Genomic DNA, 14388 nt, shown 5'->3' on the forward strand with positions numbered 1-14388 from the left:
TTTTTTTTGCCCCGCCTTTATTGCTTTATAAGTAACTCAAGGCAGCAAACATATACAATACTCCTTCCTTCTCCCGTTTTTCTCACAACAACAACCCTGTGAGGTGGGTTGGGCCAAGAGAGAGTGATTGAGCGAGGGTCACCCAGCCAGCTTTCATGCCTAAGGTGGGACTAGAACTCACCGTGGTCTGGTGATAGAAGGAGGAGGAGGAGGAAGAGGAGGTGGTGGTGGAGGAAGAAGGAGGAAAGAAGAAGGAGGAGGAGGAGGAAAGAGGAAGTAAGAAGAAGAGGAGGAGGAGGGAGGAGGGAGGAAGGGAGGAAGGAGGGAAGAGGAGGAGGAAGAAAAGGAGGAGAGGAGGTGGTGGAGGAAGAACGAGGAGGAAGGAGGAGGAAAAAGGAGGAAGGAGGAAGAAGAAAAAGAAGAAGAGGAAGGAGAGGAGGAGGAGAAAGAAGAGGAAGAAGATGACTGTGGTATCCTTAGTGCTCTCTGAGCTTGATGGTTTTCTTGCAGATGTTTCACAACCAACTAGGTAACATCAGTGCTAGGAGGTGGTGGGACAGAGAGCAAATCCCACATCCTCCTAGAACAGATGATGCCACCTAGTTGGGGGTTGAGACGTCTGCAAAAAACCCACCCATCTCAGAGAGCACCCTGGTCCCCTCATTTCAACCCCAAGGTACATCATCATCATCTTCTTCTTCTTCTTCTTCTTCTTCTTCTTCTTCTTCTTCTTCTTCTTCTTCTTCTTCTTCTTCTTCCTTCTCCTCCTCCTCTTCTTCTTCTTCTTCTTCTTCTTCTTCTTCTTCTTCTTCTTCTTCTTCTTCTTCTTCTTCTTCTTCTTCCTCTTCCTCTTCCTCTTCCTCTTCCTCTTCCTCTTCTTCCCCTTCCCCTTCCTCCTCCTCCTCCTCTTCACCTTCCTCCTCTTCCTCTTCCTCTTCTTCCCCTTCCTCCTCCTCTTCTTCTTTCCCTTCCTCCTCTTCCTCTTCTCCCCCTCCTCCTCCTCCTCCTCCTCCTCCTCCTCCTCCTCCTCCTCCTCTTCTTCTTCTTCTTCTTCTTCTTCTTCTTCTTCTTCTTCTTCTTCTCTCTTCTTCTTCTTCTTCTTCTTCTCCTTCCTCTTCCCCTTCCTCCTCCTCCTCCTATTGTTATTGTTATTATTGTTATTATTGTTATTATTGTTATTATTATTATTATTATTATTATTATTATTATTATTATTATTATTATTATTATTATTATTATTATTATTATTATTATTATTATTATTATTATTATTATTATTATTATAGGCCATTTTTGTAAGCAGGGAGTGGAACCAGGACGGGATCCCAGATAGAACAGAAGATCCTCCCGGGCCGGGGTCTTTTCCTTCATCCATCAATCCATCCATCAATTGAGCTTTTGAAATTGCGCTGGCTCCCGCGCCGCCCTCCCTCCCTCCCTCGGCGGTCCCATCCCCGCCGCGCGGCCGGGGATGCGGTTGCCGGGGCAACGGAGCCCAGCATCTCGGGTCGCCTAGCAACCGGCTCTCCCCGGCTTCCTTCCCCCGCCTGCTCCGCGCCTTCTCTCTCCGTCTCTCCGTCTCTCCTCCCACCCGGCGCTGGGAATCAAGCCAGGCGGGGAATGCGCAAGCTCGGCCCGGCGAGAACGGACGCCCGAAGTCCTTCGGCATCATGGCGCTCTGGCGGCCGGCGCTGCTGTTGTTGCTGCTCCTCCTCCTCCTGCTGCTCCGTGAGTCTCTCGCCCCCTTGGCTGTGTGTGTGTGTGTGTGTGTGTGTGTGTGCGCGCGCGCGGGGTGTGTGTGTGTGTGGGGGGTCGGTGGGGGGTCGGGGATCTCTCGATCGAGGGGAAGGAGACGAGCCGGATCCAAGGGAGAGCCCGGGCGGGGTCGTTCTTTCCCGGTCCTAACAGCTCCCTTTCCCCCCGGGGGTCCCATTGTTTCCAGCATCCCGCCAGTTGCAAAGTTAGTGGAATGCGTCTCTAGGGGATGGAGGATTGGGGTATTATTTTTTGGGGGTGGGGGTGACTCTTGGGGAGTTTTCCCCCCTAACCCATCATCCTTGGGCAGGGAGTTCCTGAAACAATAGGCCCGAGGCTGCTTCCCCCGAGGGTTGGAGGATGCAGTTTGGTGTGTGTGTGTGTGTGTGTGTGGTGTGCGCCTTACAAAGGGGTGGAAAACTTTTTTCCAGCCCAGTATCTGGGACAAAAGGAAAGCAGTTGCAGCTGCTTTGGGGAAGAAAAAGTGTCTCTCTCTCCCCCCCCTCCCTGCTCTTTTCAAAGGCCTAAATAAAAAGATTGGTCAGTTGGGCAATTGTGGGATTCTGGACAAAAAAAAGGCGCTGAATGCTATTGCATTTATGTTGGCTGTCTGGCTCGGAAGTATCTCCCTAAGTAAGCTGCCAGACCTATATACTCACACATCCTCCTCCGTAGTTGTCCAACTATATGGATGTTGTCCTGGTGAGCTTCTCCTGAGTTGGTACAAAATGTACGTTCTTGGGAAGGAAGGAAGGAAAGAAGGGAGGAAGGATGGAAGGAGGAAGGAAGGAAGGAAGGAGGAAGGAACGATGGAAGGAGGAAGGAAGGAGGGAAGGAAGGAAGGCGGAGGGAAGGAGGGAAGGAAGGAAGGACGGAAGGATGGAAGGAAGGAAGGAAGGAAGGAAGGCAGGAGAGAAGGAGGGAAGGAAGGACGGAAGGATGGAAGGAGGAAGGAACGACGGAAGGAGGAAGGAAGGAGGGAAGGAAGGAAGGCAGAGGGAAGGAGGGAGGGAAGGAAGCAAGGACAGAAAGAGGAAGGAAGGAGGAAGGATGAAAGGGGGAAGGAGGAAGGAAGGAGGGAAGGAAGGAAGGAGGAAGGAGGAAGGAAGGAAGGAAGGAGGAAGGAAGGAGGGAAGGAAGGACGGAAGGAGGAAGGAAGGAGGGAAGGAGAGATGAAAGGAAGGAAGGAGGGAAGGAAGGAAGGGAAGGAAGGACAGAAGGAGAAAGGAAGGAAGGAAGGGAAGGAAGGACAGGAGGAAGGAAGGAAGGAAGAAGGCTTCATGATAGGCCCATTTGTGCTTCCTTTTCAATTTGTTTTTAGTGATGGTGGATTTCGTGGAGTTGTAAAATAATTTAAAGGCATCTTCCTCCCCACCAATTTATTCCCCTTTTTCTGTAACTTGGTCTGTGCGTGAAAAGGGTGGAGGAATGGCTGAACTAAGAAGACTTGGTTGTTATTATTTTCCTAAACTTTCTCTCCCATCTGTCTTTATCAAGCATCCCAGAATTGTTTCTGAGAGGTGTCCTTGGGCGTTTGCAAAGAGCAGCCTCAAGAAATAGGGCTAAGGGGACAGTAACTGGCCCCAAATCACCCATTTTTTTTTTGTCCTTTACTTTTGTCCTTTACTACCTGGCACAGGCTATTTTAGAAGTGGCTAGTAGTCCTCAATTTACAAGAGTTCATTTAGGGACCATTTAGCGTTACAACAGCACCGAAAAAAGTGACTTACGGCCATTTTTCACGCTTTTGTAGCTTCCCCGTGCTCATGTGAATCAAATCCAGATACTTGGCAACTGGTTCATACTTAGGACCATGACTGTGTCCCGGGGTCATGTCATCCCCTTTTGTGACCTTTTAACAAGCAAAATCACTTAATGACTGTTGTTACTAACTTATCATCTGCAGTGATTCCCTTAACGATGGCAAGAAAGGGGGTGAAATGGGGCAAAACTCAAGTTAACAAATGTCTCACTTAACAACAGGAATTTGGGGCTCCATTGTGGTCCCAAGTCGAGGACCACCTGTTCATTTTAAGTATGCAAAAGTAAAAAAGTTGAGGTTGTAATGTTATTTATGAGATTCTACTGTGCTAAAAAGAGTCAATGCTTTTCTTTCTGTCCCCCTCTCCCTTAACCCTACATGTCTTTCCTCTTTTCCCTCCCTGATTTTTGCATTCTTTTCATTTTCATTTGTATGTTATTCTTCAACAAGTGCCATAAAAATATAAACCAGTTATTTAAAAAAAAAAAAAACAAGAACAGCTGGCACATGGAGTCCATTTGCTTTGCTCAAAACTATTTTGGGGAGTTGAATAAAAGCAAAGCCAGAAAAAACAAGAGTGGAAACTTTGAACTAAGTCACTCTTCCTCCATCTGTACACCATTTCGAACGTACACATATGTACACATATTTTAACACTTGGAGGACACAAAGAGGTGCAACGTGTGTGTGTGTGTGTGTGTGTGTGTGTGGTATTTTGCTCCTCCCAACGGTTTGCATTCTTTATCATCTTTGCAGGAGACAATCTTTACGCCTGTCCCATTATACAAAAACGTGGGTTTCCCTGGTCCACCCCCATCTTCTAAGTGTTTCTGTGCTTATCTTGAAGAGGAGAGATTTAGGAATTTGCAGCTTGGCCAGCTCAATGTAGCTGATATTGGATCTTTCTTCTCTTGGCAACAGAGAGACTCATTGTTCTAGGGGCCCCGTGCAAATGGTTGCTGCTTTAATTGCAAAAACATTTGCTAATTCTATTCATGAATGAGTTGGGACTTGCTTGGGGTTTGGGCTATTAATAAAAGGCCAGATAGGGCAGCCTGGGTGGGTTTTGCTCTAAGGGTGTGTTCAGCTAAAGTAAAATATAACAAGTAGATGAGAGTCATGTTGTGGTTTGGAATTTGTCAATTCGTACTGGGTCACCATCAGAAAAACTGATCACAGTCTCACACAGCTTTCCTACTAACGTGTTGATTTGGGGAAAATGGGAGATGAATTTTATTTATTTACTTAACCTAGTTTGTTGGGCTGAGCTCCGAGCAATTTGTAATGTGGTTACAAACGTTTCATTAGCATTCGAGGAGGCGTCATCCGTGCGCTTCGAATGGTGCTCGTCTGTCCGAGCGTGGCGGTGGTCTTTCAATACCGTTTGATGGGATGCAAATTAGCGTGGATGTTATATAATTTGCATCCCATCAAACGGTATTGGAAGACCACCGCCACGCTCGGAGAGACGAGCACCGTTCGAAGCGCACGGACGACGTCTCCTCGAATGGTGACGAAACGTTTGCAACCAAATTGCCAAGTTCGGAGCTCACTCAGCCCAACCTCAGATACTTATATTCAAATACATTTCAACCACTTCCATATTTCTTCCGTTCTGTGGCCATCTGAATATACAGGGACTCTGAATGGCTCTCTGTAAAAAAAAAAAAAGAAATGTAAAAACATGACATCAGAAAGTGGTCCTCTAATATCCATTGATGAAATATTGAAATATTGATTCCAGTTTTTGCTTCTGCTTACTAATCGTGATTTGTAAGGCTATCCTAAGATAGACCCAAAGCATCGCCTGTCAGAAAGCAAAAATATGATGGCAAAAATCTTCTTCTTCTTCTTCTTCTTCTTCTTCTTCTTCTTCTTCTTCTTCTTCTTCTTCTTCTTCTTCTTCTTCTTCTTCTTCTCCTTCTCCTTCTCCTTCTCCTTCTCCTTCTCCTCCTTCTCCTCCTTCTCCTTCTCTTCCTCCTCCTCCTCCTCCTCCTCCTCCTCCTCCTCCTCCTCCTCTTCGTCCTTGTCCTCCTCCTCCTCTTCCTCCTCCTCATTTCTTCTGCAGGCCAATCATTAGAACAAATGTCCGGTCCAAGGGACTTACTGTCCAGTTTTGAATTGCATACTATTTTTCTAACCAACCCATCCAATATATTTTGTCGAAACGGATTGTTACCAACTTCTAATTTCTTCCTTTGCAAAATTTGCAGTGCTGGTTTTTAATCACACACACACACACACACACACACACACACACACACACACACACACATGCACACACACACACCACCACCACCCACATAGTGGCCTGGGATTAAAAGCCACCACAGATAGGAACCTCACTGACGCTCTCCAGCTTCATTGCAGTTCTTGAAAACCCAGTTTTGAGTTGTGTGGGATTCCTTCCCAGAGACCTTAGTCCGTCTGGCCCAACACAATGATCCTTTAGGCATCAGGTTAAAACTTTGCTAATCTCCCAGGCCTTTGAAGTCAAGGCATGAAGATCTTGCTTATTAATTTCATGGCTGCTGCTTGTCTGCTATTGTTATTGGCTTAGGCTTTTTTGTGATATGTTAGGCTTGTTTTAACCGAGCTGTTAGGTGCTCGAACACCCAGTCCGACGATAAGGCGAAGCATCTCTGGTTTTTTAAAACAGAGCAAATGTGTTTAGATGTGATCAAGGGAGAGATGGAGAGGGAAAAGCATTGGTACAAGCAATTAAAAATTAATTGAGCTTTGTTTATGCTGTTTTTTCTCCCCTACAAGTCCCCAAAAAAGCATTTTATGGTAATAAAATCAATGGGACATAACATCCGACAATTCTATTTGTAGGCTGATAAAACAGCAGGGGGAAACAAGGCCAATGCAAGAATTGGTTTCAGACATGACAAAACTGGCTTTGGCTTGCTGAGTTCAGAGGGAATAATTCTTAACTGGTCTTCCTGATTGTTCTTTTAAATCAGTGGCGTATAAAGGAGTCTTGTTGCGATGAAAACGTGAGTCCAAAAGTTGTATAAAAATGAAAGGAACCCAATTAATGATCAGAAACTCCTTGCTGAAAATTATTTCTGACTTCCTGTCTCTTAAAGTTTTAACCGTTTGTGATTATTATTGCTGGAGCTGTAGTTTGCAATCTTAATTCAAGCAGGCTTTTGATTCAGGTACATGAAGACACATGAAGTAAATGTGTGTTATGTTTTTGTGGGTGTGCAGTTTTCCCACCTTTTTTGCACCTATTTTATGGCTGCATTTTTTTAATTATGTCTTTTTTTTCCTGTGGTTTTTTTTTCCATTTTATGAACCGCCCAGGGTTACTGGGTCACTTTATACAAATTTAATAAAGGAATAAATAATTTATTTAGGGAAATTTCTCTGGCCTTGGAAGCCAAGCAGGGTCAAATCTATTTAGTCCAGGGATGTGGGAACTGCTAGGAGGAATTCCCGAGTTGTAGAACATCCCAGAAGAAGTGGAAAGAAAATGCTGGTGTTGTGTTGCTGTGACAACTACATGAATACTATATTTTTACCCTTAAAGTTGTTGTTTTTTTAACCTTTTTCCTGCCTGGTCAAATCCAACCGAGCACTCTTTCACGATGAGGCTAACTTTTTGAAAACTTCACCTGCTCCTTCAGATTACGTGTGGGTTGCATGCCCCCTCAAATAGCTGAGAGTTTTGGGATTCTCCGAAGACCCAAATAGGTTTTGTGCCCACAAAAGCCTTTTTGTAGCATTCTCCTCAGAATATCCCTAGACAATCCCCTCTTTTTACAGAGATCCAGCTGTCTCTCAAGGAAGCAAGTGGTCCAAACCAGCTGTCCACGCTTGTGGTCGGTCCTTTTGGCTTTTTCTGGCCTAGTGGATTTGGCCTGCTAAATTGGAAAGGGGAACGATGAAGGAACTGCGTCACCGTTGGTTGATAAAAAAAGGCCCAAATCGGTTGCTTGGAATTTGTTGCTTTAATTCCATTCCGAAGCAAGATGTGAAGTTTCTCCAGAGTTGTAAACAACTCTAAGCTTGTCACGTTGTAAGAATTGATTTCCTCCCCCCCCTCCTCCCGTACCCCCTTTCTAGTTCTGACAAAGAATGCTAGCAAGCTGTTTCTGGACATTTTCTCCAAGCCGTGTTGTTTATGATGTAAATGGCCTTGAGTTCACGGAGAATGGCGTGCAAGTTTGTGCCAAGTCTTTTTTTTTTTTGCTTGTCCATGAAGAAGAAAAGTCGAAAGAGCCATCCCAGTTTTGTTTTTTCTTTCTCCCCAATGGCGACTTTTCTTTCTATCCCTCCCGAGACTAACGGTGGGCTTTGGGTATCCTGCTCACCATTGTACACCCTCTTGACCATCCCACATGGCTTTGGGTGTCTAGGATGAATAAAGGTTGGCGTGGCGTAGAAGTTAGGCCTGTGGATTTACAGATTACACATTAACAGATTTGGGAAGGGACCTTGTAGGTCATCTAGTCCAACCCTCCGCCCAAGCAAGAGATTCTTACACCATTTCTGACAGATGGCAGTCCAGTCTCTTCTTGAAAGCTTCCAGGGATGAAGCTCTCACAACTTCCGAAGGCAAGTTCTGTTCTATTGGTTGATTGTTCTCATGGTTAGAAAATTTCTTCTTAATTTTAGGTTGCCTCTCTCCTTGATTAAGAGATTAACAGAGTTGGAAGGGACCTTGTAGGTCATTTAGTCCAACCCCCCGCCCAAGCAGGAGACCCCACACCGTTTCTGACAGAGGGCAGTCCAGTCTCTTCTTGAAACCTTCCAGGGATGAAGCTCCCACAAGTTCCGAAGGCAACTTCTGTTCCATTGGTTGATTGTTCTCACTGTCAGAAAGTTTCTCCTTATTTCCAGGTTGAATCTCTCCTTGTTCAGTTCCCATCCATTATTCCTTGTCTGGCCTTCGGGTGCCTTGGAAAACAGCTTGACTCCCTCCTCTCTGTGGCAGCCCCTCAAATATTGGAAGGCTGCTATCCTGTCTCCCCTGGTCCTTCTCTTTACTAGACTAGCCATGCCCAGTTCCTGTAACCATTGTTCATATGTTTTAGTCTCCAGTCCCCTAATCATCATGGTTGCTCTTCTCTGCACTTTTTCTAAAGTCTCAACATCTTTTTTTTATATAGTGTGGTGACCAAAACTGGATGCAGTACTCTAGGTGTGGTCTTACTAAGGCTTTATAGAGTGGTAGTAGTACCTCCCTTGATCTTGATCGAATCCCTCTATTAATGCAATTTAGGATTGCATTGGCTTTTTTGGTTGCCACCACACACTTTTCTGGAAGTTCTGAAGGAATTTCTCTTAGTTTTTCCTCCAATTGTCCCAGATAGTGAGGATGTGGGGCCTGTGAAGGTCTCTCTCTTCCCTGCCCCACCAGGTCCTTGCAAACTCTGCCCCATCCTTCCCTCGCTGCCATCCCAGTCCAGTCCACTTCTGTTTGGTTCTCCCCATCATGAGAGCAATGGGTGGTTTGAGTCACTTGAGGGGTGCTAGATTTATTTCCAAATAAACTTACCATTCCTTTTCTGAAACAAGGTCAAATCTCTGGACAAACTCTGTTCTGTTCCTGGCTTGGTCCTGGCCTGCAGTTTGGTGTGGATTGGTTTTGGTCATCCTTTTGGTCAGTTTGGTTCTTACTTCTCGGCTTTACCAGATCCAAATTGGAGACTTTCTGAGATTGTGTTCCAGGCAATTTTGTACCCGTGTATTAGGAGCTCCAGAGACGCGGTGGCTCAGTGGCTTAAGACACTGAGCTTGTCGATCAGAAAGGTCGGCAGTTCGGTGGTTCGAATCCCTAGCGCCGCATTACGGAGTGAGCTCCTGTTACTTGTCCCAGCTTCTGCCAACCTAGCAGTTCAAAAGCATGTAAAAAAATGCAAGTAGAAAAATAGGGACTCCTTTGGTGGGAAGGTCACAGCGTTCTGTGTGCCTTTGAAGGTGTTGAATCATGCCGGCCACATGACCACGGAGACGTCTTCGGACAGCGCTGGCTCTTCGGCTTTGTAAGGGAGATGAGCACCACCCCCTAGAGCCGGAAGCGACTAGCATGTATGTGCGAGGGGAACTTTCACCTATACTTACCTTATTAGGAGCTCCACTTGGGAATAGCTTCCTCCATTTGCAGGACAACTGGACTACGCTGACCATCATTCCCACCACTAGCAATCCTAGTGACTGGAAGCTCATGGGAATTTTTGTCTACCCTTTTGGAAGACACCAGATTGAGGCTGGTGTTGGCCCTTGGCAACTTTTTCTCTTTTGCCAAAAAAGAAAAAAGAATTCTCTTTTGCAAAAGGATTGCAAAAAGATCCTTCAGGGAACTGGATCTTATCAAGGGGAATAGGGGAATGTTTTTTCTGATTTTGTCCTTATCCTCATCCCCCGTGGCTGCCTGAAGACTCAAGTTAGGGGATTCCTAAAAGTGTGTGTTTCAGAAATTCCTGCTGTTTTTCAAAGTGTGTGTGTATATTCTGTGAATGCAGGGCATGTTGGCTGGCAGAGTTTCCTTGCAATCAGTGCCGTGTCCTGTGAACTGATAAGAAACAACAGAAACATTCTTTCTGTTTTAAACAAAATGAAAACAATCCAGGGTTATTCGCCTCCCCTGGAGTAACTGCCCCTAAACTGGTAAATTCTCTGCAACAAAGTATGAGGGAAAAACAAACAAACAACGGGAGCTTACAAACAACAAGGGAGTTTGGAGAAAGTTGTGTTAAGTTTTGCTTCCTAGCAAATGCTACCTATTCTCTTGGCATCCTTTGCCATCACTCCCACTCCCTGCCCCGCCAGCTTTCCTACAATTTAGCCCTGTGTGCGCGTCTGCTGAGGCAGAAATGGATGTTGTAAATTCAAAAGTCCTGTTTCACAGCTCATTGCGCTGCTGTCTGGCTAGGAATGCATTCAAACATTTTCTAAAGCCGGCTGAGTTGTAGCCCTGGATGGAGAGTGAGATAAGTTATTAGTGCTGATTCAAAATGCCTTTCCTGTTCCCGGAAAAAATAAAATTATCCTGAATTGTAGAAGGATTGAGGACAAAGAAACATCTTTGTACTTTAAACATCCCACAATTTCTGGAATGGAATTGGGGAGCCAGTATTATGTAGTGGTTAAAGTGCTGGCCTAGAAACCAGGAGACGGTGACTTCTAGTCCCATCTTACTCATGAAAGCTGGCTGAATGACTTTTGGACCAATCATCAGAGATGGTGAATTGTAGTCCTGCCTTAGGCATGAAAACCAAACTGGTGACTTTGGGCCAATCACCAGGAGACAATGAATTCTAGTCTTACCTTAAACATAAAAGCTGGCTGGGTGACTTTGGACCTGGAGACTGTGAGTTATAGTCCTGCCTTAGGCATGAAAACCAAACTGGTGACTTTGGGCCAATCATCAGGAGACAATGAATTCTAGTCTTATCTTAAACATAAAAGCTAGCTGGGTGACTTTGGACCAGGAGACTGTGAGTTATAGTCCTGCCTTTGGCATGAAAACCAACTGGTGACTTTGGGCAAATCACCAGGAGACTGTGAATTCTAGTTTTATCTTAAGCATGAAAGCTGGCTAGGTGACTTTGGACCAATCACAAGGAGACTGTGAGTTCTAGTCCTGCTTTAGGCATGAAACCAGGAGATTGTGAGTTCTAGTCCTGCCTCAGACATGAAAACTGCTGAGGGGCTTGGGGCCAATCACCAGGAGAGAGTGAGTTCTAGTCCTGCTTTAGGCAAAGTTTCCATGTTGTCTTCTTAGGAGTAGCTCTGTGAATTGGGTCCCTCCAGTGGTAATCCAGCATGCCCCCCTTAGCCTTAGGGGATCCTATAATGAGGAAGCATGAGTGGTGGCAGTGCTTTTTAGAGATAGAGGAAGTGGCTCCCAGGTGTTCTACAGAAATAAATCTGGACGGACATCCATTAATTTTTAGATCGTAGTACCAAAAGTAAATACAAATGATTCCTCAGCAGAAGGCCTCAAGGCCACCAGGCAATAACTACCAAATTAATGTCCCTTGCAGAATTGCAACTATATTTGGATTATACCCTAGGAAGGGTGTCTTTAAAATGCATTCCTGTAGTGTATGCATTTTGAAATCTTGATATTTTTTTTCTTCCACATTTGCATTGCTGGACAGACCCTGTTTCAAGGCTTCCAAAAAAAAAAAAAAAAGGGAAGGGGGAAAAAAATCCTTGCTTTCTTGCATCTTTGCTTGAAAATTTTTTCCTGCTTTCTTTGCTGTAGATTTCATGGGAGATCAGCTTATTTGCTCAGCTTCCTGATTCTTTTCTGCCAGAGAATTAGGCGACGGGTGCAACGTTTAGAAATACGTCCCATTCTTCTCCCCCAAACCTTGCTTTTTTTTCTTTCCTTCCTGGATTTCTGATAAAAGAAGGTGGTGCAAAAAATCTTCTCCGATTTTATTTCAGTCACTTAAGTTCAATGGATTTAAATGGTGCTCGGCCTTCCTATTCCAGCAAATATTCAAAATGTCTTGCCAAATTTTTTAAACTCCCTGTCAGCAGAATAATTTGGGGTTCTCGCTCAAGCCGGGGTTGCGCAAGGATAAATAAAAATGAAATCCAGACAGCTGTAAGGAAAGGAGGATTATTCCCCAAAACAAAGAGCTTTGCCTCTGGGGGAAGCTGCAGAGAAAATGGGATACAGGAGGGTTGTTTTATAGGGGAGCGTGTCCGGGGTATGGAAGTGTGTGTACGTGCTGATTCTCAGGTGACATTTGAGGGGTGCGTAGACCTCGGAGAAGGGCTTGATTAAATCCAAGTGATGCGGATTGGGTCCCTTCGTGTGAACTGTGAGGGTTGTAATTAGGTTTACTTTGTGTTAATTGAGTTTTGGGTGTTTGCTTGTGTGTGTTTCCCGTCTGAAATATTTCTAACACAGTTATATGAGTTAATACTTTCTTCCCCTATCTCCGAAGTGAAAAATGAATGGGAAAAATGTAGAGTAGCATTGATTTTCAGCGCAAAGGTAAAAGGACTAATCTCTTTTCCCCAAGCTGGAACTGGGGACAGGGGGGGGACCAAGGAAATACATTCCATCACCTGGGAAATATACGGGTAGTCCTCGAGTTACAACCATAAGCGAGCCCAAAATTGATGTTGTTGAGTGAAAGAATTGTTAAGCGAGTTTGCCCCATGCTAACGATTTTTCTTGACTTAGTTGTTAAGTGAATCCATTTGTTAAGCTAGGTTGTTAAGGGAATCTCGATGCCCTCTTGATTTTGCTGTGGTTAAACTGGGAGAAGATTAAAAGACAATGTTATTTGAAAATTCCAGCCTGGCTATCGACTATTGAAGCATTTTCTTATCCTATAATATACATCCCCAGGATGCTGCAACCGTCATAAATATGAAACAGTTTGCCAAGAGTCTGGATTTTTGATCGCACGATCACGGGGAATGCCACAAAGGTCGTAATTGTGAAAAACGGGCATGAGTCCCTTTTTTCAGTGTCGTCGTAACTTTGAACAGGATTCTGACCTAGGCTTCCCCAAAAGCACGAAGCCGACTCCTCGCCCCGACAAAACCTCTTTTATTTAGGTTGAAGTGAATTCCACTCCAGCGAAGTCCCGGCAAACAGTCTTTCATGAGATTTCACAACTACAGACCTTTATCAGGCTTGGAGAGTTACCAGGCCGATGTCTTCCAAGCGCCATGCTGTAGCAACAGTTACTTGGCAAGAAGTCAGGAACAGATCTTCACTCTAATGTATTGAACTAATTGTCTCCTGCAAACCCCACTCCCCTTTCGCTCCTCTTTTATTCCCTATGGGAGGGATCATTCACCGTCCACCTGAGCCTTTACTCCTGAGTCGATCCTTGTTCCTTAACTGTTCCCTTCTCCTGACAGCTCTGTGCATGCACACACTGGGAACAGGCTCCAGCTGTTCTTCTGCTTCACTGATCTCCGACTCCAAAGGCAGCTGGTAACTGTCAGATGGTCCTGACCCCATCTCTGCCTCTGATGCAGAGCCCTCATCAGAGCCTTCCCCAGACTCCAGGACTGGCCCATGTTCCTCCCCAACCTCCTCACTGTCCAAGTCTGCCGCCAGCTCCGCTGTCCGCTGGCGTGCCACAACAAACGGTCACTCAGTGAACTGTTGTAAGCCGAGGACCACTTGTATAAGAAGAAGATGCTTCCATAGACTCAGAATAGAGAAAGTTAAAAGCCGCCACTTTTCTGATCGTACTCAGATAACATGGAACCACAATTCTCTAAAATCCTAAATAAAATTGTGTCATCACCTCCGTGCCCCAGGAATAAAGCTTAAGGATTTAGATGAGCAAGCAAGGCATCTGCCATTGTTAGGGATTAAATGTTAGTCTGTGTATTTTCACAGGGGCTCCATATTTTGTCATTCAAACGGCTCCCCACTGTAGGCAAAATAATGAGCAAAGTTTGAATTGGCACTCCCTCTTCAATTTGCAAACCGGATCCAATAGAAACAAAAATAATAAAAACCCCTCAGCTTTTTGTAATCCCCAGGTAGGATCTCATTCTTGGAGAACTCCTACCTTTGATGAAACCTTGCAGGTTTCGCTGCCAAGCCGAAGGCAGGATCTTGCCCGACAGAAGAAGAAAATAAAACTGGTCAGCTCAAACCACAGTTAAAATTAGCATTTCATAATAAACTCTCCCACCCACCCACCCTCACACTAGCAAAGCAGCGGTGCCTATTTTTATCTCCGGCAAACCTTCTCCAGAAACAGATAATTATTACCTCCCTGCTGTTTTCCTCCAGATCCAAAGGATTTTAGGAAAGATTTCTAAAACATTTCACTTTTGACACTCCCCTATTTATATATAGATATATTGGCAGCTCCGCTCGGAGGGAGTAGAACTTCCGAATGCAGGAGCACTCTACCTGCAAG

General features: G+C 45.0%; 1 protein-coding gene across 2 annotated transcripts in view; it reads left to right on the forward strand.

Moving 5' to 3' along the window:
- The first annotated feature begins 1612 nt into the window (after positions 1-1612).
- The window catches only part of JAM3 (junctional adhesion molecule 3), a 45548-nt gene continuing 32772 nt past the window's right edge, over positions 1613-14388 (forward strand). Inside the window, exon 1 of one of the 2 annotated variants that reach the window (XM_087970105.1) lies at positions 1613-1732. In XM_087970105.1, the coding sequence (XP_087826231.1) occupies positions 1671-1732 (62 nt within the window). In that variant the 5' untranslated portion in view covers positions 1613-1670. The remainder of the gene's footprint in view (positions 1733-14388) is intronic. The other variant, XM_087970104.1, reaches the window with a different exon arrangement.

Source organism: Notechis scutatus, chromosome 7, assembly GCF_049901735.1.
Source record: "Notechis scutatus isolate UNSWTSFEM ecotype Mainland chromosome 7, rNotScu1.2, whole genome shotgun sequence".
Taxonomy (NCBI): Eukaryota; Metazoa; Chordata; class Lepidosauria; order Squamata; family Elapidae; genus Notechis; species Notechis scutatus.